The sequence below is a fragment of the Aedes albopictus genome, chromosome 2 (assembly GCF_035046485.1).
Source record: "Aedes albopictus strain Foshan chromosome 2, AalbF5, whole genome shotgun sequence".
NCBI lineage: Eukaryota > Metazoa > Arthropoda > Insecta > Diptera > Culicidae > Aedes > Aedes albopictus.
In genome coordinates this window covers 375,710,069-375,737,715 of record NC_085137.1, presented here as the reverse complement: position 1 = coordinate 375,737,715, position 27,647 = coordinate 375,710,069, and the positions used below count along the sequence as shown (strand labels likewise).

Genomic DNA, 27,647 nt, shown 5'->3' with positions numbered 1-27,647 from the left:
CTTTAAACGAATACCAGCAGATCCCTGAAAGGATTACTGCTGAAATTCATTTGAAAAAAAAAAAAAAAAAAGAATCGGAACAATTACGGTATGAAGCTCCAAAGATATCCCAGGAGAAACTCCCGGAGGAATTCTTGAAGGGAGATTTGCTCTGGAGAAATGCATACTGGAATCACTAAAGAAAGCTATGGGAAAATTCCTGGAGGAATTTGTCGACGCATCCTTGCAGAAGCATCTGTAAAAATTTCTGAAGCATTTCTTGGAACATCACCATCATCGGGACCTTGCAAAACGTCCATGGAGGAATTTATGAAGGAGAATTTCCTTTAAAAGTCTCTTGAAGAATTCCTGAAGGAATCCCTGGAGAAGTACCTGAAGGTTTGAATTCATAAAGAAACCCCATTTGTTGAAAACACGACTTATGCGGGACACCGTTCTTCCAGCGAGGCAAATAAAACACTGAGTTGGTCATATTGCCGTATGCTACAAAGCTATAAAACAACTTTATTAAAATTAAGATTATATAAAACATAAAAAAAACACTTACATCTACGGTGATTTCTCCACATCAGAATTGAACAAATTCTGATGCGCCCGTTCAGTCTCTTGTTTTCACTGATTTTGATTCAGTGACATGGTAAACAAAACGGAGATGACAGAGAAATCAGACGGTAAAACAATACACACGTAAATACAATAACTCCGACACCGCACAGGGGTTCGCAAGTCATATTCTTACGTAACACTGCCCCCCGTAACACTTCGTTACAAATCATGTCGAAGTTTTACTACTTTTTATCGTCAGTATCGATGAGCCTGCGTAAGAATATGGGTTCCCGCGACGTGTAGCAAAACAAATCGAATCAGTTGAAATGGTGCTTTCATGAAAACCTTTGGGACATGCTGTACGACTAACTCGCGTTCGACTTTACGGTGCCAATTGTAAGGCTTGTAGAACAGTCAGTTGCTTGTAGTCTCGCGTTGTCCAATTTCCATCTGACGCGTTATTTCAATGATGATACATTGCCGCCACGGTTACCATCCTTGTCTCTATCGAAACAGATTTAATGAATTTGCCTTCCGGTAGGCGACCATGATCGTCGTAGATCTTTGTAGTGTTGAAAACACGACTTATGCGGGACACCGTTCTTCCAGCGAGGCAAATAAAACACTGAGTTGGTCATATTGCCGTATGCTACAAAGCTATAAAACAACTTTATTAAAATTAAGATTATATAAAACATAAAAAAAACACTTACATCTACGGTGATTTCTCCACATCAGAATTGAACAAATTCTGATGCGCCTGTTCAGTCTCTTGTTTTCACTGATTTTGATTCAGTGACATGGTAAACAAAACGGAGATGACAGAGAAATCAGACGGTAAAACAATACACACGTAAATACAATAACTCCGACACCGCACAGGGGTTCGCAAGTCATATTCTTACGTAACACCATTTTTTTTGCTATTAGAATGACGTTTGTTTGAATTGTGTACTAGTGAAAATTCACCCGAAATTTCTTGTGGTTTTCGAGAAAAAAAAGATTGATAATTATGAAAAATATTCTTAATCTTTAGAATAGATTATTTCTTTAGAGTATTTTACAGACACGCTGATAATCTTATTGCTGATTGCTTTCAAAGATGGATTTTTGACGCACTTCAGCTATCACACTATTTCTGTGCTCGGGCACGGTTGCCGACATCATTTTCATAAATTTAACATTTCAAAACTTTTTACACTAGTAGAAACGCACAAACCTGCATAACTGGCAACACTGCACCAACTTTCGCGAGAAAAGCAGAGAGAAAATTGAATCGGAGAGTTGTCAGATGGCTGAGAATCAAAACAAAACCGAGAAAGAATCCGACGAAACACACACCACGTGCTAATCTGTGACATTTCTCGATGTCAAAATGCTGCCAGACAGCATGGTTGCACTTATCGTCACACTTTTTAATCGTCACACTTTCATACTGTGCAGTTCGATTTGGTGGGAACAGTGCAATAATTTGGTTAGAAATCAAATAAAATTACGGTGGCACCCCTCTGGCTACGCCCATGAATGTAGATTTACCCAAATTTGAGTTGAATGAGCAGGGAGCAGCTGCAGTGCTGCTAATAAGACAAAACATTGAGCCATTCGTCGAATCACTAATCTGTTAATTAATTAAATGTGTCTGTGTTAATTAAATAACTTTTTTCTCAGGCATCCTAACGTTTTTTTTTGTATTCTTCTGTTGATTAGTGTTATGCGAAAATTATTTCTATTCGTGTACCGTCTCTTTTATGTTTTCTTGCGCTAAAAATAAGATCTAGACGGAAGATTAATTTTATGATTTCACTTGAAATAAATGCCTATGCTCGACGTCAGAGAAAGTTCAAGGAATAACAATTCTTTAGGTACATTTGCGGTGGCTTGAAACAGAATTCGATATACATGTAGGTAATTACTGTCACATAAACAGAATAACTGCATGAACCGAAGCAGTTCAATGGAATGCCGTCATAGGTTATTTCAAGTATCGTGTAATTGGATTGACAATTGGAGCTTCGCTGTTTTTAGAACTGTGACGTTATCGGTAATTATAGATTTTAAAATTAGATTGATATTATATGCATGATCGATATCCGATTTGAAACGGCTTTTACCTGCAGAATAAATTTGTGGATCTCGTTACAATAGGATTATTTTATGTATCGCAACAGAGATTAGAACAGGAAATGTGGGAATCAATACCAGTGGCACTGTCTTGCGAGTCATTGAGATTGCGAACCTTATGTCACGATTGGAAACCTTTCAAGTGCACCTGTAACAGGTGGAAAATGAAACGAATTGCATTGTGTCTGGAAATGCGATTGACGTAACCCTCTATGTACTCCATGGATTTGGACACATTGGGTAATGAAGGTTGTTAGACGTGCTTATGCAATTGATGGGCCATATGCACATGGCACATTCGCTTTTGACCTATTGTTTAATAAACATACATTGAATGGAAATAGTGGCCACACATTTGGAAAATTTTGGAAATAGAGGAAACATTGTCGAATTTAGGCATTGAATAATTGATACAGGATATCTGCTACCTGGACAACTCGGGGTGGGTAGTTAATATCTGAGTAAGACATAACCGCAATCTTAATGTAAATAGGACTAGCTGTTCACGCACGATAAATACATTGATTTAAAATTGATGGTAACACTCGAATTTCAGGGTTGAGAATGGGAATCAACTGTATGACCATCCGCTTATGAAGCGAAGTGTGACCAACTGCACCACGGGCCCAGGCTACTGCTTTCTTTATCATGCTCTAACTTCTGATGAACAAATGCAATGGATATCAACACTTAACGAACAGGGACACATCTACTAGAATAGAAGAAAAAACCAGATATGTTCATACATTTCTCTTCTTTATAACATAAACTCAAATAAACTAAATAAAATCCGCAACAAAGTACCTGCTGCATATAAGGCATTATCTGCAGACATTTCATGTTTTAAATTTTAAGTAAAAGCTTCGGAAATTTATAGAAAAATAAATGCTGTACGCTATATAGCATACTAATATGTTATGATCCGGTTGTTGATTTGGCTATTTTTGGCACTATTTGACAAATGCATCCGGCGGGTACAGACACACTGATCGTAATTGTCTCGAAAGAATTTCTGCTAGTGTAGTTGTCCACTTCGACGCCCATTTGCAGATAATATTGTTTACAAACTGCTCGTCCTTTTGCCGGAAGTGCGGCCTGGTTTATGTATGAGCAGCTAGTTCCATTCGAATCTCTGCAATAGTTCATATTTAGGTTATATCTTTCTTAACTGTTCAGTACAATTGTAATCTTCACTGATACTTACAAGCATAATTCTCCGTAATAAATGCGGTATCGTTGCAAGTCTTTAGGCACATCGTTTCCTTGGGTAAGGTAAACTTTAACTTCATGAATTTCGGAACGGCATACTTCTTCTTGATTGCATAGATTATCCTGATGTGCAACAACAATCAAGCAGCAAATTTGGCTGAAAATCAGCAAGCAGCTTCTTCCGTAAAACATTTTGTAGATACTAAGATTACTACACTACTAGAGCAATGATGTAACTTGAAAACTCTAAAAACTCCTGCTACTTAAACTATACTTAAACAGGATTGTGAATTTGGAACGATATGGCTTACGTCTATATTAGCCCATATAATCGATTGAAATGAGTCAGAATCATCTTGAGCAACTATATAACTTTAAAAGCATGACGGATTTTAGTGTAGATTAAGGCAACGCAACTATTATGCGCAGAGCTTGCGACTATCCAAGTACCGTAAAACAGGGCATCATTGTTCAGTCTGCCCATTTTCGACCTCGACTCGACCAATTCGATAACTTCAACGCATGCACTGAGATAGTAAAAAAAAACTTAGAATCATAGAGTAACAGTCATTTTTTAAAAAGTACACACGCAAAAAATCCGATATACGTGCACTCCCAATCACGGCAACGGGAACAAACGGGAACTATGCATAGCAACGATAACAACAATAAGAAATGAACGTCCATATTGACAGCTGGAACTAGTTTCAGTTCACGGTGTTTGTTCTCATATTTGCGTTTGTTTGTTCAAGTTTATCACAACAGTTTTCTGAGCGTGCAGTTTTGTTCCGATTTTATCAAGTCCCTTCTCAAAAATGCTTTTAAATATTCTACATAATCTACACGCATTTTCAATATTTTTAACGTTGCAAAACACGCCTTCAACATTCATCTTGAAGTCTTGAATGGATAGATTTCTTTGTGTAAAACTCTTACCATTAGATAGTTTAAAGTTTCGAGTATCTTGTTGCTTGAGTATCTTGTTTCCTAGGATTAGATTCATAATGGTTTTCAAATGTAATTTGTGAAGCATTCAACAGTTTCATCTAACTGATCAATTTCACGCGAGATAACGGTAGAGCTATTCCCAATGGAAAGTGCAATACAGTTTGTCGGGATTTATTACATAAACAGCAGCATACGCTTTGTGAGTTTTGCGCTCAAATATTGAGCAATAGCTTTAGGTATTTGACATTGATAAAAGATGTAAGATTTCTTTGGCATGTATGACTCACATTGCAACAAATACAGTCGTATACAACATAAGCCTTCAAACATGAGAGGAGATTGCATTTTTAATCGTAATCGTAATCATCACAACAGAAATGTGCTTGTTCATTGACTGCGAGCCGAATGAAAATTCGTTGTACAGGAATATTGCACTCTCGTAAATACTTTCTTCTAGATATTGCCTTGTTAATCTTGCAACGCTGATAAGATCTGGCAAAATTTCTGCACTAAATGCTCACTCCATTTATCGTCATATCCACAATCCATCCGATGATTGGAATAGAGTACGGTCCATCACCGCCGTAGTGACTAAGTCAGCTTTGATTGCGATAAGTTCTTTCATGGCCGGTATCATGAAAAAGCAGTCCCAAGTAACCATTTGAACTATACTTCGCCTTTTTGGTCTTATAGGGCTATTTATTATACGGCTAATATAGAGCAGGTCAGTTCTACACTAGCACTGTATTGACATGCAAGGCGAATAATGGTGCCTTATAGTTACTTGGGGCTGGCTGTCTGTATCTTGCATCCTACGATCATTGAAATCCCAATTAAAATGAAGCACCAAAGCCCCGTTCGTTTCATTTCTTTTTTTTTGTAATGTATCGTTAAAGTGAGCAGGTCCTTCGGTGGATCAATCAGGATTCATCGAGATTCATTTATGGAAGCTTCTCCTTTTATTTTTTTGATTTTTATTCAATTTTTTTTTGGAAATCCATGATGAGATTCTTTAATAAAATTCTAAATTAAATAATTAATAATTACTGTTATTTAGTTGTCAAGGAATTGGGAAACATGCAAGGACTATAATATTGGGTTTTTCATTAATGTTTAGACTACTGTGATAATTTGAGAATCCACTGAATCATCATTTTCCAGCGACATTTCACACTAATCAAACTTATTTTGTTTGCCTGTTAAGCATCCGACGCCCCTGTCATGAACTCAACAAAACTTGTGTACGCTAGCCGTTGCGAAGTCGTGTGCGAAATTCGACTGTGATAATAATGAATTTGGGCCGAGTATAAATGTGTGCAAATATGTCGCATTAAGAAATGCTAGCAACAGTCTCTTAAGAGCAGCGGATTCTTTCATCAACTTCCCAAATGCCAGCGGAACTGACGTTTCCCTACGTTTCTTCTCCGAAAACGTTACGCACTCTCCTATGAAAATACGCTGTTTTCTGTTTATTTTTTTAGTGAATGACATGCCACTTATATCTTCATAATGATCTGATTTTTTGTTTAAAGTAGCTATACAACAAGTATCTATCTATGAAATGGTCCGCATAGTTGAGAACTGCAAGCGTACTATCTTGCATATTATCCACTTCCATTTGTAACTATGTCTGCACACATTCATGTGTTGTTCTCCATCACTCCAAGTGGTAACGTTAGAGTATTGTTATATACCATACGGCAAACTGTAATGGGCCAAATGACAATATGACGAAAAGGATGTTAAGTTAGGTTACAATAAAAAACTAGGAGTGGGTAATGTCTGAGACATAACCGCAATGTTGACGTAGGACAAAGGCTGGAACGAGGTTCCAACTTTTATATTTCCATAATACAATGTTTGTTGTTATAATAATACAAATGGTGGACTGATGTGTTAGTAAAGTTGTTGTGTGATCGCTTTCGCTGAACGCATTCATAACCCAAAACACATTTTTGCTGTATAAGAGTAAAACAAATCACTCTTAAGCTAACTTTAGCTCAAGAAGCTGTTATTCAGCTGGTTCGGTTACTTGGAAAGATGTTGACTAGTTCAAGAATTATTTCGTTTTGAAGAGAAATTGTCAAATTACTGTTCTACGAGAGAATTTTCATCGAGCGGATAAAATTATTAGATAATTGAACGGCGTTAGATAGATCTTTTCAACTAAAGTTTAACGTGAAACTCTTTTTCCACAATAATGTTGTTTTCATCCAGGAAGAACATATTAGTGGCCGACTTCACTATTGCTGAACTACCAAGCTTTCAGTCTGTCGCTTTTGATTATCCGAATCATAACTCTTGAGGATTCATTTTCGCTGATCCTGGAAAAGACCGTTTATAAAACGGAAAATTTTGGCAAGACAATTATTGCATGTATGAATGCGGCCGTTTGCTGTCGTGGATGAGATTCCTGGTGCTGCCACCACGATAGCCGAGAGTCATCGCTGAGTTTGTGTGCTGCTGCCTAGCTGAGAGGTGGCATCTCCCTTCGCCTTGACTGATTCAAGGAAAATGACGAAAGATAACAGAGGAAATAGCGGTTATGCCCCTAGATTAGCAGATGAAGCTCCTCCCATTCGGCGAGCGTTCCAGTTAATTCCGTTTGCATGACCCGCCCACATTGTGTCAGCCGCTTCAAACGACTAATCAACCGTTCTTTGAGACAATTTCTAATCGAACGGATAAACTAATAGAGGTATTGAATAGTTAAGATCATTTTAATTCGATAAATATTAGAATGAAACAATGTTCCAGGCACAATTGTTCGAATAAGATGATGCGTTGCTAAATTTCGTGTAGAAAGATTAGTGATCGATTTTGCTGTTGCTGAGCCACAAAGCATTCAACCATTCGCTTTTCGAATGTACTACACTTTTACCGATCGATGGAATATATCCGAAAATTATCTGATTCATAACTCTTAAAGAATAATTTTCTCTGGTCCTGAAAAGGTCCCTTCAAATAACGGTTGATTTTAGAAAGACAATTGAAAATTATCCGCACTGAATGCAGGAAGCCATTGAAAACTGCCGCCGCCTGCTGCCATGCATGAGATTCCTGGTTCTATCAGATAGATAGTCGAGAGTCGTCGCTGGGTTGGTGCGCAGCTATCCAGCTCCGGAGGTAACTTCCATTGCCGGGCTCACCGCAGCCGTGATCAGTGGATGAGATTCCTGGTGCTACCACTCGTCGCAGTTGACGTGCTGCTGCGCAGCCGTGGAGGTGATACCACCTCCACCCTCCCTGACTGATCCAATGAAAAAGACGAAAGAAATCAGAGGGAACACCTTTTATGCCCCTAGATTAGCAGATGAAGCTCCTCCCATTCGGCTGGCTTTCCAGTTTATTTCGATTGCATGACCCGCCCCGCATGCTCCGGACGCTTCAAACGATTTTCAACCAAGAAATGAGAGAAATTTTCATTTAACATATAAAGTAACCAAAATATAAAAAGATTTAGATCATTTTAATTCCAAAAATGCAAGAATTAAACAAGGGATCGTCCCTAAATTACGGCACACAAAAGTTTGTCATTTTCAACCCCTCCTCATCACTATGTCACAGTTTTGTATGGGACCTCTGCAATTTTTGTATGGGTCGTCACACTTTGCTGACCCCCCTCCCTTTAAATGTGACGTAATTTCTGGATGCTCCCCAATGTTTCACGAAAAATGTTTCTGATAGGACAATGCGATGCTAAATTCTGGGTGGAACGATTTGTGGCCGGAATTCAATCCTTCATTTTTCGATTGAACCACACTTTTCTCGATTGATGGAATGAAATTATCTGATTTACAACTCTTGAGAAATTATTTTCGGTGGTCCTGAAAAGGACCGTTTGATTATTTGACGATTTTAGGAACGAAATGGCATGAAAACATCATGTCACGCAATGCGTGTTGGTTTTCTCTTTGCTAAATACAGGATGCCACCGAAAACTGGTACGCCGCTTTCTGTCATGGATGAGATTCCTGATGTTATCCGCACGATAGCCGAGAGTTGCGGCTGGGTTGATGTGTCACTGCTCAGCTGTGGAGGTGACATCCACCCTGCCTGACTGATCCAACGAAAATGACGAAAGGAATCAGGGGGAACAGCTTTTATGTCCCTAGATTGGCAGATGAAGCTCCTCCCATTCGACTGGCTTTCCAGTTTATTTCGTTTGCATGTCCCGCCCCGCATGCACCAGACGCTTGAAACGGTTAATCAACCGAGAAATGAGAAAATTTTCATATAACGAATTAAGTAACCAAAATATTGGAAGATTTAGATTATTTTAATTCGAAAAATGGTTAAATTAAACAATGTTTCACGAAAAATGGTCTGGACAGGATAATGCGTTGCTAAATTCCTGGTGGAATCATTGGTGGCCGGCATCGTTATTGTTGCGGGCCACCAAGCACACAATTTTTTACTTTTCGGTTGCACCACACTTTTACCGAGCGATGGAATTAAATAATTATCTGATTCACAACTCTTGAGGAATAATTTTCTATGGTACTGAAAAGAACCGTTTGAATATTGGACGATTTCAGACAGAAAATTTACATGAATTTATCATGCCACGCAATGCGTGTTAGATTTCCCCGTGTTAAATGCTGAACGCCGTCGAAAATTGGCCCGCCGCTTGCTGCCGTGGATGAGATTAGTGATCGCCTTCACTGTTGCTGAACCACCACCAAGAATTCAATCTTTCACTATTGGTTTTCACTACACTTTCTCGGTCGATGGAGGAAATTTATCCAATTAACTCTCTAGGAAGCATTTTCGATGGTCCTGAAAAGAACCGTTTGAATTATTGACGGTTTTAGGAAGAAACTGAAATCAATTCATCATGCCACGCAATGCGTGTTGGATTTCTCCGTGCTGTTTGCTGGAAGCCGTCGAAAATTGGCCCGCCGCTTGCTGCCGTGGGTGCGATTCCGGATTTTACTGCTGCCTCTGTCACCACCGTCGATCAATCTGATGTTCAAACACTTCCTTGGTCTGCCGCGTTAGACGGTTAGAAGGTGAATGTGCAACAGCACCCTTGCCGAAAACCACCGCCACCGAGCCGAAGAAGAATGACGAAAACGCAAACGAAGAAAGTGGGCAGCTCTCGTTCGATGCGTTCACCTCGAGACGACAAAGACAAATGAGGGAAGATGCGAAGAAGCAGTAGCTTTTATATTCGACGGGAGCATCCAAAATGTGCTCGATCGTGATTGGCTGGAATAAACATGGGTTCACTTTTCCCAATTTTTCAATAGTTTGTTATTGAAAATCAGCAAATGTTAATATTGGACATAATTGGTGTAAAGATTTCCTATCGATTGGAGCCAAAATTTTGAAAATTCATCGAGAAATGGCTGAGTTATTAACGCTCAAAATCTTCACTTCAAACGTAACGCGGCCGATTTCTGAAAATTTAGAATGACACCCGGTATAGAAAAGAGAGACGTAGTCCTACGTCAAAATGAGCATTCTCCTCGAACAAATTTTTGGCAATACTACATGTCAAGTTGTACACATAAAGCCTGTATCCGCAATAATCGGGACACAGAAGTACGGCTGTAGCTCTGCAATGAATCAGTAAAATTGGCCAAATAATTGACTGAGAATTCTTTGGTGTATGTTTAATATTTGTGCCAAATTTCATGTAAATCGATGCATTACTTTTAACTGTGGATGAAAAACAAATTCGTGGAGCGGACCTGGTGTGATGGTTAGAACACTTGACTATCACGCCGAGGACCTGGGATCGAATCCCACTCCCGACAAACTCACAAAAGTGTGAGTTCTTCCTTCGGAAGGGAAGTAAAGCGTGGGTCCCGAGATGAACTAACCTAGGGCGAAAAATCTCGTTAATATAGATAAAAAAAAAAAAACAAACAGACGTAGTTTTATGCATTTTGTACAATCTTGACCAAGTTTCATTCGCATGATGGATGTTTTTTTTACGCTACAATAAAATTTCGTCAGCAGTTATGATACTCATAGAGACACATTATGGAAAACTTCATGAACTTTGATCAATTGGTTTGAAAGCTACTGGTGTTGATAGGGGTGAGTGTTAGTGACAATGTTTCGTGTTTTTCATGTGCGATGTTTGCCTATTCATAACTTTTGAATTTCTCTGCCAATTTTCATGAAATTTTCACATAAGGTAGTTGATTATGTGTATATTATACCTGCAAAATTTGATGATTATAGATATAGTACTTTCAATAGTACAATCGAAACAATAGAGGGTGCTGACTAATTGCTGTCTGTGGGGCTAAAATCACGTTCAGTCCCAATACATGTTTCGACTATAAAATTTTTGATAGTGCATCGATTTTTTTGAAATTTTGCCTGAGCATCAAATATAGATTGAGAGCTTTGTGTTCAAAATTTGAACCATTTCCTTTGCCAAATTCAAAAGTAACAGTGCTGACAAGCAAAACTAAAGGGCGAACACAATAAAATTGCCACGCAGAAAATATTGTATAACTTTTGATTGCGTTCGCCAAAACAGCTAATTTTTTTTTACCATGAATAGTATATTATGTGTACCTCACACCATAAAATTTTCATTAAAATCGGTTGAGTATTGGCGGAGATATCGTTGAAACAAGGGAATTGCCACTTGAGAATCTTGTGCAAACAAACATTTTGGAAAATATCACTTTTTTTGCCGTTTCAACGCTGGCGCCAAAAATACTGAACCGATTTCAATGAAAATTGTTATGTGCGTAAAGTATGTATGTAGAAGTAGTTTGTCAAAATTTTATTCAATTTGATCATACCGTTAAAAAGTTATAGCCATATATATCGCACTATGTCACAATAAGCAGATGTGGTTTTTGGTATAGTGAAATTCGAACTGCTCTTACTTTGAAAGTACTCAACAAAAATGACTGAAATTTTCACTGTAAACAGTTTAACACAACAATTTTACACTGTCAAAGTTTTATAAAAATCGGGAGTGTTCCAAGTTCTACAGTAAAAATAGTGCACGCGGAACTAAAAATGGTCAAAAAGTATCTAAAATTTACCTTGAAGCGATTCGAGCTTTGGATATTTACTAGAAAAAGTACCGAACCGATTTTGATCAAATTTTTACCACTTAATTGATACTATGTTAAGAATATCGAGTAAATTTTCAAACGTTTTGGTGAGGTAACAAAAAAGTTATAGCCTAAGTAATTTTTTGAAATGAGTGCACAAATTTTTGAAAATCTCATTTTATGATATCAACAATATATGCGCCAATACTCAACCGATTTTAATGAAAATTTTATGGTATTATTAGCTACACATAATATACTATTCATGGTCGAAAAAATTAGCTACTTTGACGAACGCAATCAAAAGTTATACAATATTTTCTGTGTGGCAATTTCATCGTGTTCGCCCTTTAGGGGCTGTACAAAACTCACTGACGCATATTCTACTCTTTCATTGCTACAACAAAAAGTACTGCACCGATTCACATGAAATTTTGTAGGTGAAATGAACACATCTGAAGATGTTATTAGGTCAAATTTGAGCAATTTTAATGTTTTTATTGCAGAGTTACAGCTGTATTTCTGTGTCCCGATTATTGCGGATACAGGCTTTATTTGCCCTCGGACGCATAAATGTCACATGTTACAATAGAAAAACACGAGAAAACTAATTTGAAGTTTCAAAATAAACTTTGATTATTGTTGCATTTGATTAACTTCAATGCAATTCAACTATCGAGATATTTATAAATTCATTTGTTGACAAAATATTTTAAAAATACGTATCTGAATATAACATTTAATATAAAAACCTCTAAAATGTCGAAATGTAACATGTGACATTTATGCGTCTGACGGCAGATATGCGATTGTGTGACAATAATGGTTCCGCTCCTTTGCACACTAGCTCGCCTTATTGCTTCAGTCCATCTAAGGTTACGAACGATAACAAAATTTCATTCGCAACCGGTACTCTACATTTTGATCCGTTAGGCGTCGCAAAAATCAGTCTAATCAGATTCGCCAAAAAACCATGTTCGTACATAATCTGCATTATCCAACTAATCTCATACACGCTAACGCCGCTCAGCACTAAAGTGCATAATTTCCAGACTACACCAATAATGTGTAACCCTTGCACATTCGCAAAATCAGCTCCTGTGTCCGCAAAATCGTTAAATTCGCAAATATTTTTGTACACCAATCTAGCTAGGTTTACTAGTGACCTTGGAAAACAAAAAAATTATCGACATTTAGCATCTAGACGAGTGTACGAGCTGTTTTTGAGAATGTGTAACTGTAACACATTTTTGTGTGGTCTGGAAAGTATGCACTTATGAGTAGGGCTTACACATTTTAGTGCTGAGCGGTTTTACTGTGTATATCAAGTTTAAATGAAAAGATACAAAACACTTATAATACCAATTGCATGACTAATAGTTGAGAAGAAGTATTGCATTCTCAATGAGATAAAAAAGCTCAATAGTCGTATATTTTGATATGGAAATCAAACAGTGACATTGGTTGATTGGTGAAACAAAATCTGAAAATAGTACCGTCAAGGCGCCATTCACCGTGGGGGCTCCATTCACCGTGTGCCTTCGAATATTTTTTCATTATTTCCATATTATGATTGAATGATATGACAATTTCCCCTCAATTTCACCAATACAACACTAATGTATTGTTACCATGCCATAACGCTCATTAGAAACATTTAAAAGTATCATTTTGACACTAAAGTGTGTTTACATGAAGCGGGTTTCTGCTCGTTCACTGCATTCATAGTGAAAAAACGAAAAATGTGCTAAGGTGATTTAAGTGATAAACTAAATGTAGTAACGTTTTTATTCCACCAAGAAGCAATTAAATTCACATATCAGGTATGTATTTTGCATTACCGAAGCAAGTTTAACAATAAAGTAAGATTACTCGTACTTTTTAATTGAAACAAAAAGGCACGGTAAATGGGTACCCTAAAAATCAATGGTTTCCATTCACCGTGCCCCATATTGTCCCATATATCTAGAAAAAATCGAAAATTTGAACATTCGTTTTTCTAATAAAATCTTGCAAGTTATTACTTGAAATGAATTTAAACGAAGAAAATTCCCTTGGCTGGGTTGTTTTGATAATTTTTAAACAAAGAAGAATACAATTTCTCATACACGGTGAATGGGTCCCTACCTACCACGGAATTAGGCGACCCTACTACCCTTTACTAATTGTACTATATCACCAAATTTTGTGAAAAAATTTCTACTCCTGTGGATATTGCTTTAATTTTAACCTATAATGAAGGCAATTAAAAGCGGCACCAACAATGTTTATAAGACTGGTGTCAAATGACAGCCCTTATTTGCCCCGAATCTTCTTAGATCCACGGTGAATGGTGCCTTGACGGTATCTTAAAATTTCTCCTAAAATATCATAATCATATCATATTTCACCTTTTTGGGGCTCAATTGAGAATAACAGAACAAGAAATAACAATAACAGAAAATACACTTTTTCCAAAATTTTCAACAATTCGAATAAAACAGACATGTTTGATTATCATAATTGAGAAAACAAACAATCGGCCATTTTGATTTTCTTCGATTTGTTGATCAATTAGGAGAAAAGTACTTTTTCAGTTTTGAGAAATATGCTGCGATTTTTTCGTTTAATTTGCAAATATAAATTTTGATTATCTTCACATGTTCCAGAACCAATTTTCAGTTGTCATCTTCTATTCTCTTATCCCAGTGTTTTTCAATCTATGTGTCGCAACACACTTCACTGGTGGGCAGCGAATAAATTTAACGTCAATTTCTCGATTATTGCTTAGGCTAATCAAGCCAAGTGGAAATTCTAAACGATAAATGCATTGACATTCATGCACACAGCAAAACACGTGCTTGATGAACAAATTGAGATTTGAAACGCAAAAAAAAAATCGACGTGCTCTGGTGGGAATTGAATCCTCGACTCTCAATTCGCTAGACGGGCACTTCTTTACTCCAAGCTACGGAACCCATAAATGCATAGAACTCACTGAACTCGATTCCACTAATGACACATTCTACCGTGACGTTACAACGTTTTGACGCCTTTCCGATCATATTTTCCACTATAACTCATAAATACGACCGGAAATTTTACAAGGAATCCGAATATGCGAAAATATTTGAGGTTTACCGTCGTATTTACGAGTTATTGTACAAAATCTGATCGAAAAGGCGTCAAGACGTTGTAACGTCACGGAAGAATGTGTCTAATCTCTAATGCATTTGCAACCCAAAACACGAAAAAATGCCATTTTTGAATCGAAATGTTTAAATTTGAATAAGATTTCGTTCATGAGCTGTATTTCATAAATCATTTACTTTTGCATCGGCACATAACTATTTATCTAACTTTTGAAAAGGGCGTATGAAATATAGGGTAAATTACCCATTCTCGGCCGTTTTGTTCTCTTCGTCTTTGGGGGTTTTTTGAAACCTATTGAACCCAAAGTTTGTCTCAAATCCTTCCCAACTTAGCTGAATTATATGGCCAAGTTTCAGGCAATTTGGCTGACAAAAACCCCCCATGACGAAGAGAACAAACCTGCCGATAATACCAATTGTCACCCTACATAATTTTCTTATAACAAAAATTATAACTCGAAAACGTTTTGTTGGATTGAAATGGTATCTTCGAAGATGTTTGATGATATTTGAAGAACTTTTAGAAGAAAAAAATACACTGAGCAATATTCATCGCGGATACATAGCGGATGCATTTGACCATCCTGGGCTACTTTGCAAATTTTGAGGCTGGAAGTCAGCTTTTACTGAAAAATAATAGAAAATCGAAGGGTAAGGTTTTTAAAAAAATATTTTTTTGAAGCAATTATCCACTGTCTCCATATTCGTAAATATGATGTTTAGTATCTGGTTTGGAGTAACAACTTTACAATCAAGTTTTAGGGCATGTTTTGGCAGTTTTGGGTGAAAAGTATTATAAAAATTAATACTTTGGCGAATAGTTTATTCGTAACAAAGATAGGCAACAAAAATATCCACAAAAGCAAGCTAAAAGATTTGAAATTTGTCGAGCGGTTAAAAAGTTATCGGGTTCTATAAAGTTTTTTTTTGCAAAAAGAAAAAAAAATGAAATCTTTAAAAACTCATATTTTGCGTGACTGTAATGTTCTACAAGTTTATTCGAAATTTAATTTGTGACAGATTAATAAAAAAAGGTTGAAAATTTAAAAAGTTATGGCACTTGAAGTGAAAACACCTTTTTATTACTCGAAAATTCAACTGTGAAGCGATTGCGCCATTTCTAAATCCCAATATTTTTGGCTCAAACTCAGAGGTCCCTCTTTTTGTGTCATTTGAATCCAAAAGAGCTTGCGAATTCCAGATTTCAACAACTTTTGAAAAACAAGCCAAAGCTTACTATGGCATTAATTTATGAAAAGTGACTAAGAACAAATTGAAAAAAAAAGTTTGCAAATCGGTCAACTAGTTTTGGAGATGTCGTGATCACCGTAACGGCACTTTTTTAAAAATAAGTTTTCAAGAAAATCACGTTTAAGAAGATATGACAGATCACTCAATTAGTCTTCCTTACTCATTGACTTCTTTAGTGGTGTTGAGATAATTACATATTCTGAATCTGTACACCAAACTGAGACGGAAATCTATTTAAACATCAATTTTAAATTTGTATGGGAGCAATTTGTTGAATCACCCCTCGTTGGATTTTGTACTGGGCGAACAGCTGTCAAGCAGCAGCCCAGCTGTCAAAAGGAAACAAATCGCACACAAGAAGCGTTTGTGGGTCGATGATCACATTTTGCAATGATAAATTTGAAAAGGTTTTTTTTATGCTGGTCATTACCGCAAGTCGTATTTCAGTGTGTGGTGTGCCCCAATCTTAAAAAAATGATAAAAAATGGTCTAGCTATCATACTTTCAGAATATGAAGTTAAAAAAAATCGATTTTGCCATCACCTTCCAAATATGCAACCCCTTCATAACTTAACCGGCAAGCCATTCTCCGCTGTTCCAAATGGTTGTCGTAGTAGCACTTCTGCGGGTTATACCAAGAGATCATTTGAACACTGACCGTAGGTATTTCCCGGAACCATCCGAAGAAAAGAAAGTCGATGAAGAGAAGTCGATCATTGGGCCCGTATGATACTAAAGGTATGGAATTGTTGCAGGAACAACTACTTTATCTGATGAAAATAAATGCGAAAAACTCTAATTTTGGAAAAAAAAATCTAACTCTTGTGTTGCATGGACTGTGATATTGATGTTTCGGGTTATGATTTTCCATTAGTCTTCATTTCATTCCCTTTTCATTTTTTGTTTAATATAAAGACGCGTGAATTAGAAATTTATTATTTATTTCTTATATATTTTATTTTTTGATTTTAAAATGGAGATGATACAACACTATTTAAGTTGAGCATGAATGTATTATTTAGAGCACTGATTTTTGTATGTTCAAAATTGAATACATACATCTTTTTGCAACGTTCGAAGTTTTCCCTTTGTTCCAGCAAAGGTCTCAAGACTTGTCTTAATGTCTACTTTACAATTTTTTTTTTGAAAAAATAATTGTCCTAAATATGGACCAAACACGGCCTGTGTCATAAAGAGAAAGAGAGAAAAAAAATGTAATGTCTACGTCTAAGCTGTTTCTGATAAATATAGAAATATTATTGACGACCAAATGTGAGGTTAGGTAACGAAAAATTTTCAACTTTGGAAGCTAAATTAATTAACATATTTCTGGTCAATATGTTGTATGAAAGTTATTGGAATCTGCAATAATTTTACTTTTCTTCTATTTGTAACATTAGTAATTCAGTCTAGGATTCATAATATACTTTTTTAGAAAAGCACCACCTGTGCAATTTAGCTTTGCGTTTGATCGTCAATAATTTAAAATTCATTGGTTGAAAGAAAATTTATAATATGAATAGTTTCGCTTATGACACATAGAAAAAAAACAAAATTAAATTAAAGCCTGCCAAAATTCGTAACTACTCCATCGAATGAAATGTTATTAATAAATATGGATAAGAGCTTAAATTTATTTTACCGAAAACTATACAACCAGAGTTTTAAGTTCACGAATGTAGGTAATTGATTGCGATGCAAATAAAGGCAAAGACAATACAATACTTTTTTTTTTATTCCAGTTAATATTTTCACTTTTTACTCGTTATTTATGGTTCCATTGTTGGATGTATTAGTAGTCCTACAGTATGACTGTTTTCTTGTTTCCATTGCTTCACTTGAATTATTCCATTTTATAACACCTTTACATCCAGATTCCACTATTTCTAGAGTACGTTCTAGAACAAATCCACCCTGCTCACTATCGTAATGAAAATCCTTTCCTGTGATATATAGCTGCTCGCACACGACAGTCCCATCGTTTGGTTCTAATTCTAAGTATTGCTGGGTCGAATTAGACCTGCAATGGAACAATATGTAGGGTCACAGACCCATTATTAATCCTATGCTTCCAAATTCATCCTATTCGAAACCAAAGCGAATACGGCACCGATTGATTCCATTCTTTTGAAATAGTACGCACACACTTCTAACAAAAATGCAGAACTAAGAAACAAAACCAACAGCGCTTCAATCCTTTGTTTTGAGTAGGATGAAATTGGAAATCGCCTGCTGAACAGCGTCCCTTGTTAATAAAAAAAAATACAAAACCATAAATTCTTCTCAATACTACTTACCTGCAAGTTCTTTTAAAAAATGATCTAGTTTGACCGTTCAATGGATTTTCCTCGTAAAAACAAATCGGTCGCTTTCCATTGATCATGATTTGCCGTTTTGTCCTACCACCATATAAAGGTAGTGGGTATATTAGGATCACTAGTAAAATTATTCCGTTCGCTTTCATCTTTGAAGATTAACTGATTCGCACGTTCAATAATTCCTACGGCGATACTTCCGAACGGATATAAGGATATGAGTAATGTTTATCTCTGTTTGCACCGATATACGTCACATATTGGAAATGGAATGGTTCGTACTTAATGACGCTCCTAATGTGTGACGTAGACCGCATGACTGGGATATTCTGAGTAGAGCGTCTCTAATTAATTAATATGACGATGGTACGATCTAATATAATTGTTGACCACGCCAGCGTCACACATGAAAAGTATTTTTTTATTGTATCTGGATTTTTTTAGATAATTAGGTTACACTTCAAGTTTTTTTTATATTCGCGCTTTATTCAAGTATTACATTTATCAAATAAATATGGATTTGTTACACAGTACTCATAATCATCACAACTTGTTAAAATTCACTAAGGATATTATTATTATTTATAATTTACGATCCCTCCCTGGTTGATTCCAGAAGAAATCCCAGGAGAGGCAGAAACTCTTGCATCAAATTCTCAGAGATAACCATGCGGAATGGTACGAGATAACCCATATAAGAAACATTCTTTGTAGGGATCCCTGAAGGAACTCCCTCGGAAAAACCTCAGGCTGTGACCATAGTGCGTGAGGTGAGATGTGAGCAGATGCGATAAGATAATAGATGAAAAGAGGGAAGTTTATTAGACTATAGTACATGAGGTTTTCAATGAGGATGCGCTCGTTGTTTTCAAATCTTTCTTTGCCAATTCCGTGCGCATCTACAAATCACGTTATTTGATCGATGTAGTCGCTTGTATGTTGAAGTGTCTGTTTTGGTTGGATAGTAGAATGATTGTTTCATCTAGAAGGATGATAAATAGGGTGCCTTTACCAGTTATCGCACTATCTAAGGACAACTATTTCTACAAAAATAAGAAGAAGGCCGACGAATGTCATCGATAGTCAAATGATTGATTAGTTCTCGTACATTACAGGAAAAATATAGAAACGGAGCCAAAACTACTGTTAGTATTTATTACGGCGTATGCCAATGATATGATCCATGTACCAGTTATGGATAAATTTGTTAACCCATTTCGGTCCTAGTTGGGAATTAAATTTCAAAAAATCACCGTGACTTCGTTTTCCAACCGATTTTTACGAAATTTTGAACGAAAATCGCGCCACAACTCTAGTTGTATGGAAAAATATTAAAATGGTATTTTGGTCCTTGGGGTCTGAGTTATAGAAGGGGTTATATGGGCCCATAGAGCCGAGGCGGTAAACGCACGGGTATTCAGCATGACCATGCTGAGGGTGACGGGTTCGATTCCCGGTCGGTCCAGGATCTTTTCGTAAAGGAAATTTCCTTGACTTCCTTGGGCATAAAGTATCTTCGTGCCTGCCACACGATATACGCATGCAAAATGGTCATTGGCAGAGGATGCTCTCAGTTAATAAATGTGGAAGTGCTCATAGAACACTAATCTGAGAAGCAGGCTTTGTCCCAATGAGGACGTTACGCCAAGAAGAGAGAGAGAGAGAGATATGGGTCAAATCGGGTCAAAAATTGACCAACTTCCTTTTAACCACTGATTACTTGTAAAAAACACATGCAATATGATTGCAAACATGTTCAATTATCTTTTTATTACTACAGACGCATAGTTTGAGTAAATTGGGATTGTCTGGTTTTGGTTCCGGATGTTCCGGGTCGCGTTTGGGGTGCGTTCGGAGGACACTTCTCACACGTTTCCTACACATGACATTTTTTCTCGCATAATTCTAAAAACAGGCTTGTCATGATTCATTCTTCATAATTTTGTATACTGAGTATGTTGAAGGAATATTCAAAGGTTGTTTTTGACATATTGGCCGTCATCCCGGATGTTCCGGGAACCTGGAACCACCCGGGGAAGTGGCCATTTTCCAAATTGGTATGAAACATGGCTTGCGACATATCAATCTTCATGATATTGCAAAAAAAGTATGTTAGAGGAGAATTTAGAGGTTTTTGGACATATTGGCCACAATTCCAGATGTTCTGGGAACTTGGAACCACCCGGGGAAGTGGCCATTTTCCAAACAGTTATGAAACATGGCTTGCGACATATCAATCTTCATGATTTTGCAAAACGAGTATGGTAGAGGAGAATTTAGAGGTTTTTGGACATATTGGCCATCATTCCGGATGTTTCGGGAACCTGGTACTACCCGAAGAAGTGGCCATTTTCCAAACAGTTATGAAACATGGCTTGCGACATATCAATCTTCATGATTTTGCAAAACAAGTATTGTAGAGGAAAATTTAGAGGTTTTTGGACATATTGGCTACCATTCCGGATGTTCCGGGAACCTGGAACCACCTGGGGAAGTGGCCATTTTCCAAACAATTATAAAACAAAGCTTGCGACATATCAATCTTCATGATTTTGCAAAAAAAAAGTATGTTAGAGGAGAATTTAGAGATTTTTGGACATATTGGCCACAATTCCGGATGTTCCGGGAACTTGGAACCACCCGGGGAAGTGGCCATTTTCCAAACAGTTATGAACATGGCTTGCGACATATCAATCTTCATGATTTTGCAAAACGAGTATGGTAGAGGAGAATTTAGAGGTTTTTGAACATATTGGCCATCATTCCGGATGTTTCGCTAACCTGGAACCACCCGGGGAAGTGGCCATTTTCCAAACAGTTATGAAACATGGCTTGCGACATATCAATCTTCATGATTTTACAAAACAAGTATTGTAGAGGAAAATTAAGAGGTTTTTGGACATATTGGCTATAATTCCGGATGTTCCGGGAACCTGGAACCACCTGGGGAAGTGGCCATTTTCCAAACAATTATAAAACAAAGCTTGCGACATATCAATCTTCATGATTTTGCAAAAAAAAAAGTATGTTAGAGGAGAATTTAGAGGTTTTTGGACATATTGGCCACAATTCCGGATGTTCTGGGAACCTGGAACCACCCGGGGAAGTGGCCATTTTCCAAACAGTTATGAAACATGGCTTGCGACATATCAATCTTCATGATTTTGCAAAACGAGTATGGTAATGCGGGAAAAAGTCGGGAAAAATGCAGGAATTTCAATTTTGATTTTGTGTGCAATATGAACAACAAGGCAATGTGTTAGATGTTCATCTAATCCGAAGGAGGTTTGGATTGTGAAAAAGAAGATAACCATGTGCGATTGTGGAATCGAGTTCAGTTCTAGGCCTACTGGCGACGGAGATAGTCGAGTGACTCCGTAGCTTGAAGGAATAGAAGCGCCCGTCTAGCGAATTGGGAGTCGTGAGTTCGAGTCTCACCGGAGTACGTGGATTTCTTTTCATAATTTCAAATCTCAATTTGTTCATCGAGCACATGTTCTGTTGTGCACATGGATGTCGAAGCATTTTCAACAGTGTAATATGTTACTGCTAATAACAACAAAGGCCTGAGAATACTCGCATTTTTGTAATGAATAAACACTAAGTTTGCTATTAAAACCAGAATAAAATGCACCTCTGCTAGTTGTTCGCAAATAAAAGCTCGCTATAGTGTTTTTGTTTTGTTTCGTATTCAACAGGATTTTTTACTGCGTTTCCTTCAAGAGTTCATATTCTGGGCATCCCTCATTCCTCCCTTCCTTATGGAAGTGTTCAGGAGTTCTTTCTGAGCACGCTCTAGGAGTTCCTTGTGGGATTTTTCCGGACTTGTTTCTAGGAATACTCCAAGGGTTCCTTGGGAAAACTCCAGAAGAATTACTTCTGAAAATCCTTCAGGAGTACCTTTTGCAAATCCTTCAGCAGCTTCTTCTGAAAACCCTCCATTAGGAAGAGAGCATGTTTTCCTTATAGAAATCTTTCAGGAGTGATTTTTGGGAATCCTCCAGAAATCAGTTTGGAAAATCCTCCAGGGATTCGTGTGTACCTTAGAAATTTCTTTCGGGAACCTTTTCTAAGTCTTCTCTATACATTATCGAAGAGTTTTTTTTTGGTGAGAATCCTCCATAATGTCTTGTTAGAATTCTTTAACCCTCTGCTTCCCATGGTTGCTCTAGAGCACCATCGATTTTCGACGAACTCCGGACAAACGGAATTAGATGAATATGATGCAATAATTTTTAGAATATGGTTATAACCTCATAAGGTTAACCCAACTACTACCTACTTGTTTTAATAGTTGAACTATTGATAAACAATCAAAAACCTATTGATTTACAACCAAAATTTTTTTCATTGATTTCGAAAAATTTAGCCAATTTGCAATAACTTTTGTTCGACCACTTTTTTCGGAAACGCTTTTTTGGCATAGATATAGCCGTTCAAAGTCGTGGGAAGGAAAGGGTTAAGGAGTTCCTTCAGAAGCTCCTGGAGAAATCGTTAGACTGAATTTCTGGATTCCATACTCCTGTAGGAATCCCTAAAGCAGCTTCAGATGGATTTCCAGGAGAAATCATCAGAAAAAAAAAACAAACTAATCTAGAGGAAATCACAAATGGCATCTACGTTACATTCCCAGAAGAAACTTCTTATAGGAACTCCGACAATTGAAAGTTTGAATTCCTGGATGGAATCCCCAGAAAAAAAATCCGTAGAATCTCCACAAGCATGTTTCTAGGGAAATCCCCAGGAGGAATTCCAAGAGGAATCCTCAGATTGAACTACTGGAGTAATTCGCAGATGGAGCTCTACAAGGATTTCCTGGGGGAATCCCCGGAAGGAATTGTTGGAGGAGTACCCAGTTGGAGTTTCTGGAGGAATCCCTGGAACTCCTGAAGGAATCAAAAACTATATCTGTGGAGTCAGAACTCTCAGGTAAATTTTCCGTACGGATCACCAAAAGAAAGTTTCTGGATTAGTCCCCAGATCGAATTGCTGGATAATTGAGTAGAATTACAATGATCATGCTGAACGGACCAACGTTATAGATCAAAGAATGTGAATTTGATCAATGCAACCATGAAAGAGTGATGAAAACATGTTATCATTCACCTTTACACATGCAACACCAAATATGCAACATTAAATTAATTATTCATCTTTCTTTCTTATCTCCCTCAACAGGCCTAGAGGATTGCGACATCGAACAGATAGACCCGAAGCGATCCGATCCGGAGTGTTTCGTGTATGAATGTCTTAACGTCGAGGAGGTGGAAAAACTTCTAAACGAATCGGTAGAACGACTAAGCAATCAACTTCATATCACACCCTCGCTGGCCAAGGTGCTACTCCACGAAACCAAATGGAACACTGCCGAGGTTGTGGAAAAGTATCGAAACAACGCATCCAATCTTCTAGTGAGTGCCCGTATCAAAGCTGCCCCATCGGTTGTTATGGCATCGACTTCATCCACTCCCGTCGTTCCTTCCCTGTTGGTTCCCAGCGGTAGTAGTTCAAGTACAGTGCTCCTTCCAGTGTGCAGTGCAATTCCAGCAAGTGCTCCCATTCCGGGCACCAGTGCAAAAGTGCCGCTCCAAGCCATGTCCCCATCGGCCTACCGCACCCACCCTTGTCCGGTTTGTGTGACCGTCCAATCGATGGATAAGTTCCATAGCCTTTCCTGTCAGCATTCATTCTGCCGGGACTGCTGGGCGATGCATTTCGAGATTCAAATCAGCCAGGGAATTTCCACGCAGATCGGCTGCATGGAGCAAAGATGCGACGTTCGGGTTCCGGAGGATTTGGTCCTGAACTTGCTGAACAGGCCTATGTTGAGAGACAAGTACCAGCAGTTTGCCTTTGCCGACTACGTGAAATCGCATCCCGAGTTGCGGTTTTGTCCGGGTCCCAATTGCCAGGTAAATGAGTTTTTAGTTAAAAACTTCTTAAAATCGTAATAATTTATTTCTCTTTGTGTTCAGATAATCATTCGCAGTGCGGATATTAGCCCGAAGAAAGCAACCTGCAAGGTGTGTTTGACGTCCTTCTGTTTCCGCTGTGGGACTGACTATCACGCGCCAACCGATTGCCAAATCATCCGTAAGTGGCTCACCAAATGCGCCGACGACAGCGAAACGGCCAACTACATCAGTGCACACACGAAGGACTGTCCGAAGTGTCACATTTGCATCGAAAAGAACGGTGGATGTAATCATATGCAGTGCTTCAATTGTAAGCATGACTTTTGCTGGATGTGCCTTGGCGATTGGAAGGCCCATGGTTCGGAATACTATGAATGTTCGCGTTACAAGGAGAATCCGAACATTGCTCATGAGTCCGTACATGCACAGGTACTGTCCTGGTTATGCCTATTTATGAAAACGAAGCTAACTTTACGATTTTGAAATTTAGGCCCGCGAAGCACTCAAAAAGTACCTTCACTACTACGAACGGTGGGAAAATCATTCGAAATCGCTCCAGCTCGAGGAACAGACCCTGGACCGTATGAAGACCCGCATCAACGAAAAGGTCATGAAGGGTCTCGGCACGTGGATCGACTGGCAGTATCTGTTCGATGCTGCCGCTTTGCTGGCCAAATGCCGATACACGCTCCAATATACCTACCCGTACGCGTACTTCATGGAGGCAGGCTCTCGAAAGGATCTTTTCGAGTACCAACAGGTAAGGAAGCTCCAGTTAACCTAGTGGTTAAGGCTATGGAACGCCAATCCGGAGACGGCGGGTTGGATTACCGTTCTGCTTGGGGAAATTTTCACACTTTGATTCGTTTGTTTTGTTCTGAGATAAAATTGATGTGGGAAATAAAATGTTTGGCAGCAACTTCAAGTTTTACTTTGAACTACTTCTACTCCTCACAGGCCCAACTAGAGGCAGAAATCGAAAACCTCTCGTGGAAAGTGGAAAGAGCGGAAACCACCGATCGGGGCGATCTCGAAAACCAAATGGACGTTGCCGAGAAGCGAAGAACCACCCTGCTGAAGGACTTCTTCCCAACTGAAGCGTGAGCCACCCCAGCAGGAGGGAGCCGGGATAGATTTGTAAGCACCGCCTAGAGGTAAATGAACGAAAACTGAGATATTACACTTATTCCTCCAAAAAACGACGCCCACCTTGTTGTCCCCTGTCGTATTAGTAGGGTTATATGTGCGTCCCAGCGACGCGTGAGAATTTTATGTAGAATGTAGAAATGTGAAACGGATTTTTCCGCTCCCCGATATGTGTGTATTTTCTTTGTATTAAACATTACTCGATTGGGTTTGAACCTATAATTTAAGTTTTCCAAAACTATAACTTTTGAGACGGCAGCAAACCGTCTCTCGATTTCAAATTTCGGTTATGCTCTGTAAATGTTTGAAAATGTAGCGTGTAGGAAAAGTTGAAATCACATTTTTAATCATTGAAATCCGTTCTCAAATTCGATATTCCTATAATTGCACCAAATGATCTTGAGGCATAAGATAAATTGTACGATAAAGAAAAACTAACGATAACGAATTTTCAATCAGATGCTGCGTAATGTAATGATGAAAGCACGTAAAGTAAAAAAAAAATATAACACGAACAAGTTGCCGCCTGAACTTAGGCTGCTAACCGAGAAGCAAATCTAACCAGACGAGTTCAAAATTGGGCTTCATCGTGGCGGAAAATGCTAAAACAGCATTAAATCTATTTATTCATTTGTACTACGAACTATGATTGTATATGGTAGCAAAGTAAAGAGTACTTCAATCAGGATTACACAGCATAAGAATAATAACTACGAAAATCAATCCTACAGTTGCCAGTTACTTTGCCTAAAACCTACCGAAATCCTTTATTATTCTATTTTATAAATCAAAATTCCTATCCATTCGGATATCTGGGATATCTTGAGCCAAAATTCTATGAAAAGTTGCCATTTGATATATGGACAGTCTCGCTGAAACCAGGCCGCAATTTACAAATATGTATTCACGGCATTTGTGGAGGATTTGCCGTAAGGTAAAGATCTCATCCATTGTCGACTGGCCAACGATGCAGCAGGTTTGATAACCTCCCACGAACTTATTCGTTTTTTTGGTGACAGACGACGGCAGATGATCTGGCTTAGAACTTTGTAGGCAGCATTCAAAATAGTGATCGCTCACATTTTAAGGCCGCACGGGACGACGTGTAATTTTCTTTCTAACAATTTGCCTCACGATTTTGAAGATGCAATTATCAATTTCCACTGCACTGACGTAGCTGAAACGATTGTGCACGGCAAGTGAGCAAATGAACGATCACATTTCTAGCCAATAATTTGAAGTAGAAGTTGAGATTTGCATCTTACTAACAACAGAGCAATGGCGGACGGTTCAACCACCGTCCCGTTCGGCCTTAAATGGTCGCCTTTCTTGTGAATGGGACAGATTATTCCTTCCTCCAACTTCTTCGGTAGCTGTTCGGTTTCCCAGATCCTGACTATCACCCGGTGCAGGCTTGTGGCCAACTTTTGGGGCCATCTCAATGAGTTCCGCGTCGATATCATCCTTACCAGCTGCTTTGTCGGTTTTGAACGGGTCAATGGCATACTTAACTTCCTACAATGTGAGAGCTAGATCATTTCCGTCCTCTGCTGCACTGGCGTAGTCGTTCCATCCGTTGCCATGATTCACGCTATTCAGATGTTCATCCAAGTGCTGCTTCCACTTTTCAATCATCTCATGTCCGTTATTAGGCTCCCATCTTTATCCCTAAAGATTCTGACTCGCTGCAGGAATCAAGGCGTTACGGGATACGTTAAGCTTCTGGTAGAACTCCCATGTTTCTTGGGAACGGCACAGCTGTTCCATTTCTTTGGACTCTGCTTTTTCCAGGTGGCGTTTTTTTTTTCTTCAGAAAGCAGTTCCGCTTCTGTTTGTAGCATTTCACGTTTCGTTTGCCGGGTTTCTGCAGTACCGCCCGGGCTGCGTTCTACCAACTTCTCTTACTGTACTCCAGCAGTCCTCTTGTTGGGCCACATCGAGCTCATGCTCGTCTGGTAACACTGCTTTGAGATTTTATGCGTATGCTGAGACGACAACCAGTTGCATCAGTTATTCTAGGCATCCAATTGCTGG

The 27,647-nt window shown here is 38.3% G+C and overlaps 1 protein-coding gene across 1 annotated transcript in view; it reads left to right on the top strand.

The window, feature by feature from the left end:
• Positions 1-26,336, top strand: part of LOC109425707 (potential E3 ubiquitin-protein ligase ariadne-2) — a 57,614-nt gene extending 31,278 nt beyond the window's left edge. The window contains exons 2-5 of the mRNA XM_019701015.3: positions 23,731-24,464; positions 24,528-24,896; positions 24,958-25,227; positions 25,425-26,336. Of these exons, the coding sequence (XP_019556560.2) occupies positions 23,731-24,464; positions 24,528-24,896; positions 24,958-25,227; positions 25,425-25,571 (1,520 nt within the window). The 3' untranslated portion in view covers positions 25,572-26,336. The remainder of the gene's footprint in view (positions 1-23,730; positions 24,465-24,527; positions 24,897-24,957; positions 25,228-25,424) is intronic.
• The last annotated feature ends 1,311 nt before the right edge of the window (positions 26,337-27,647 follow it).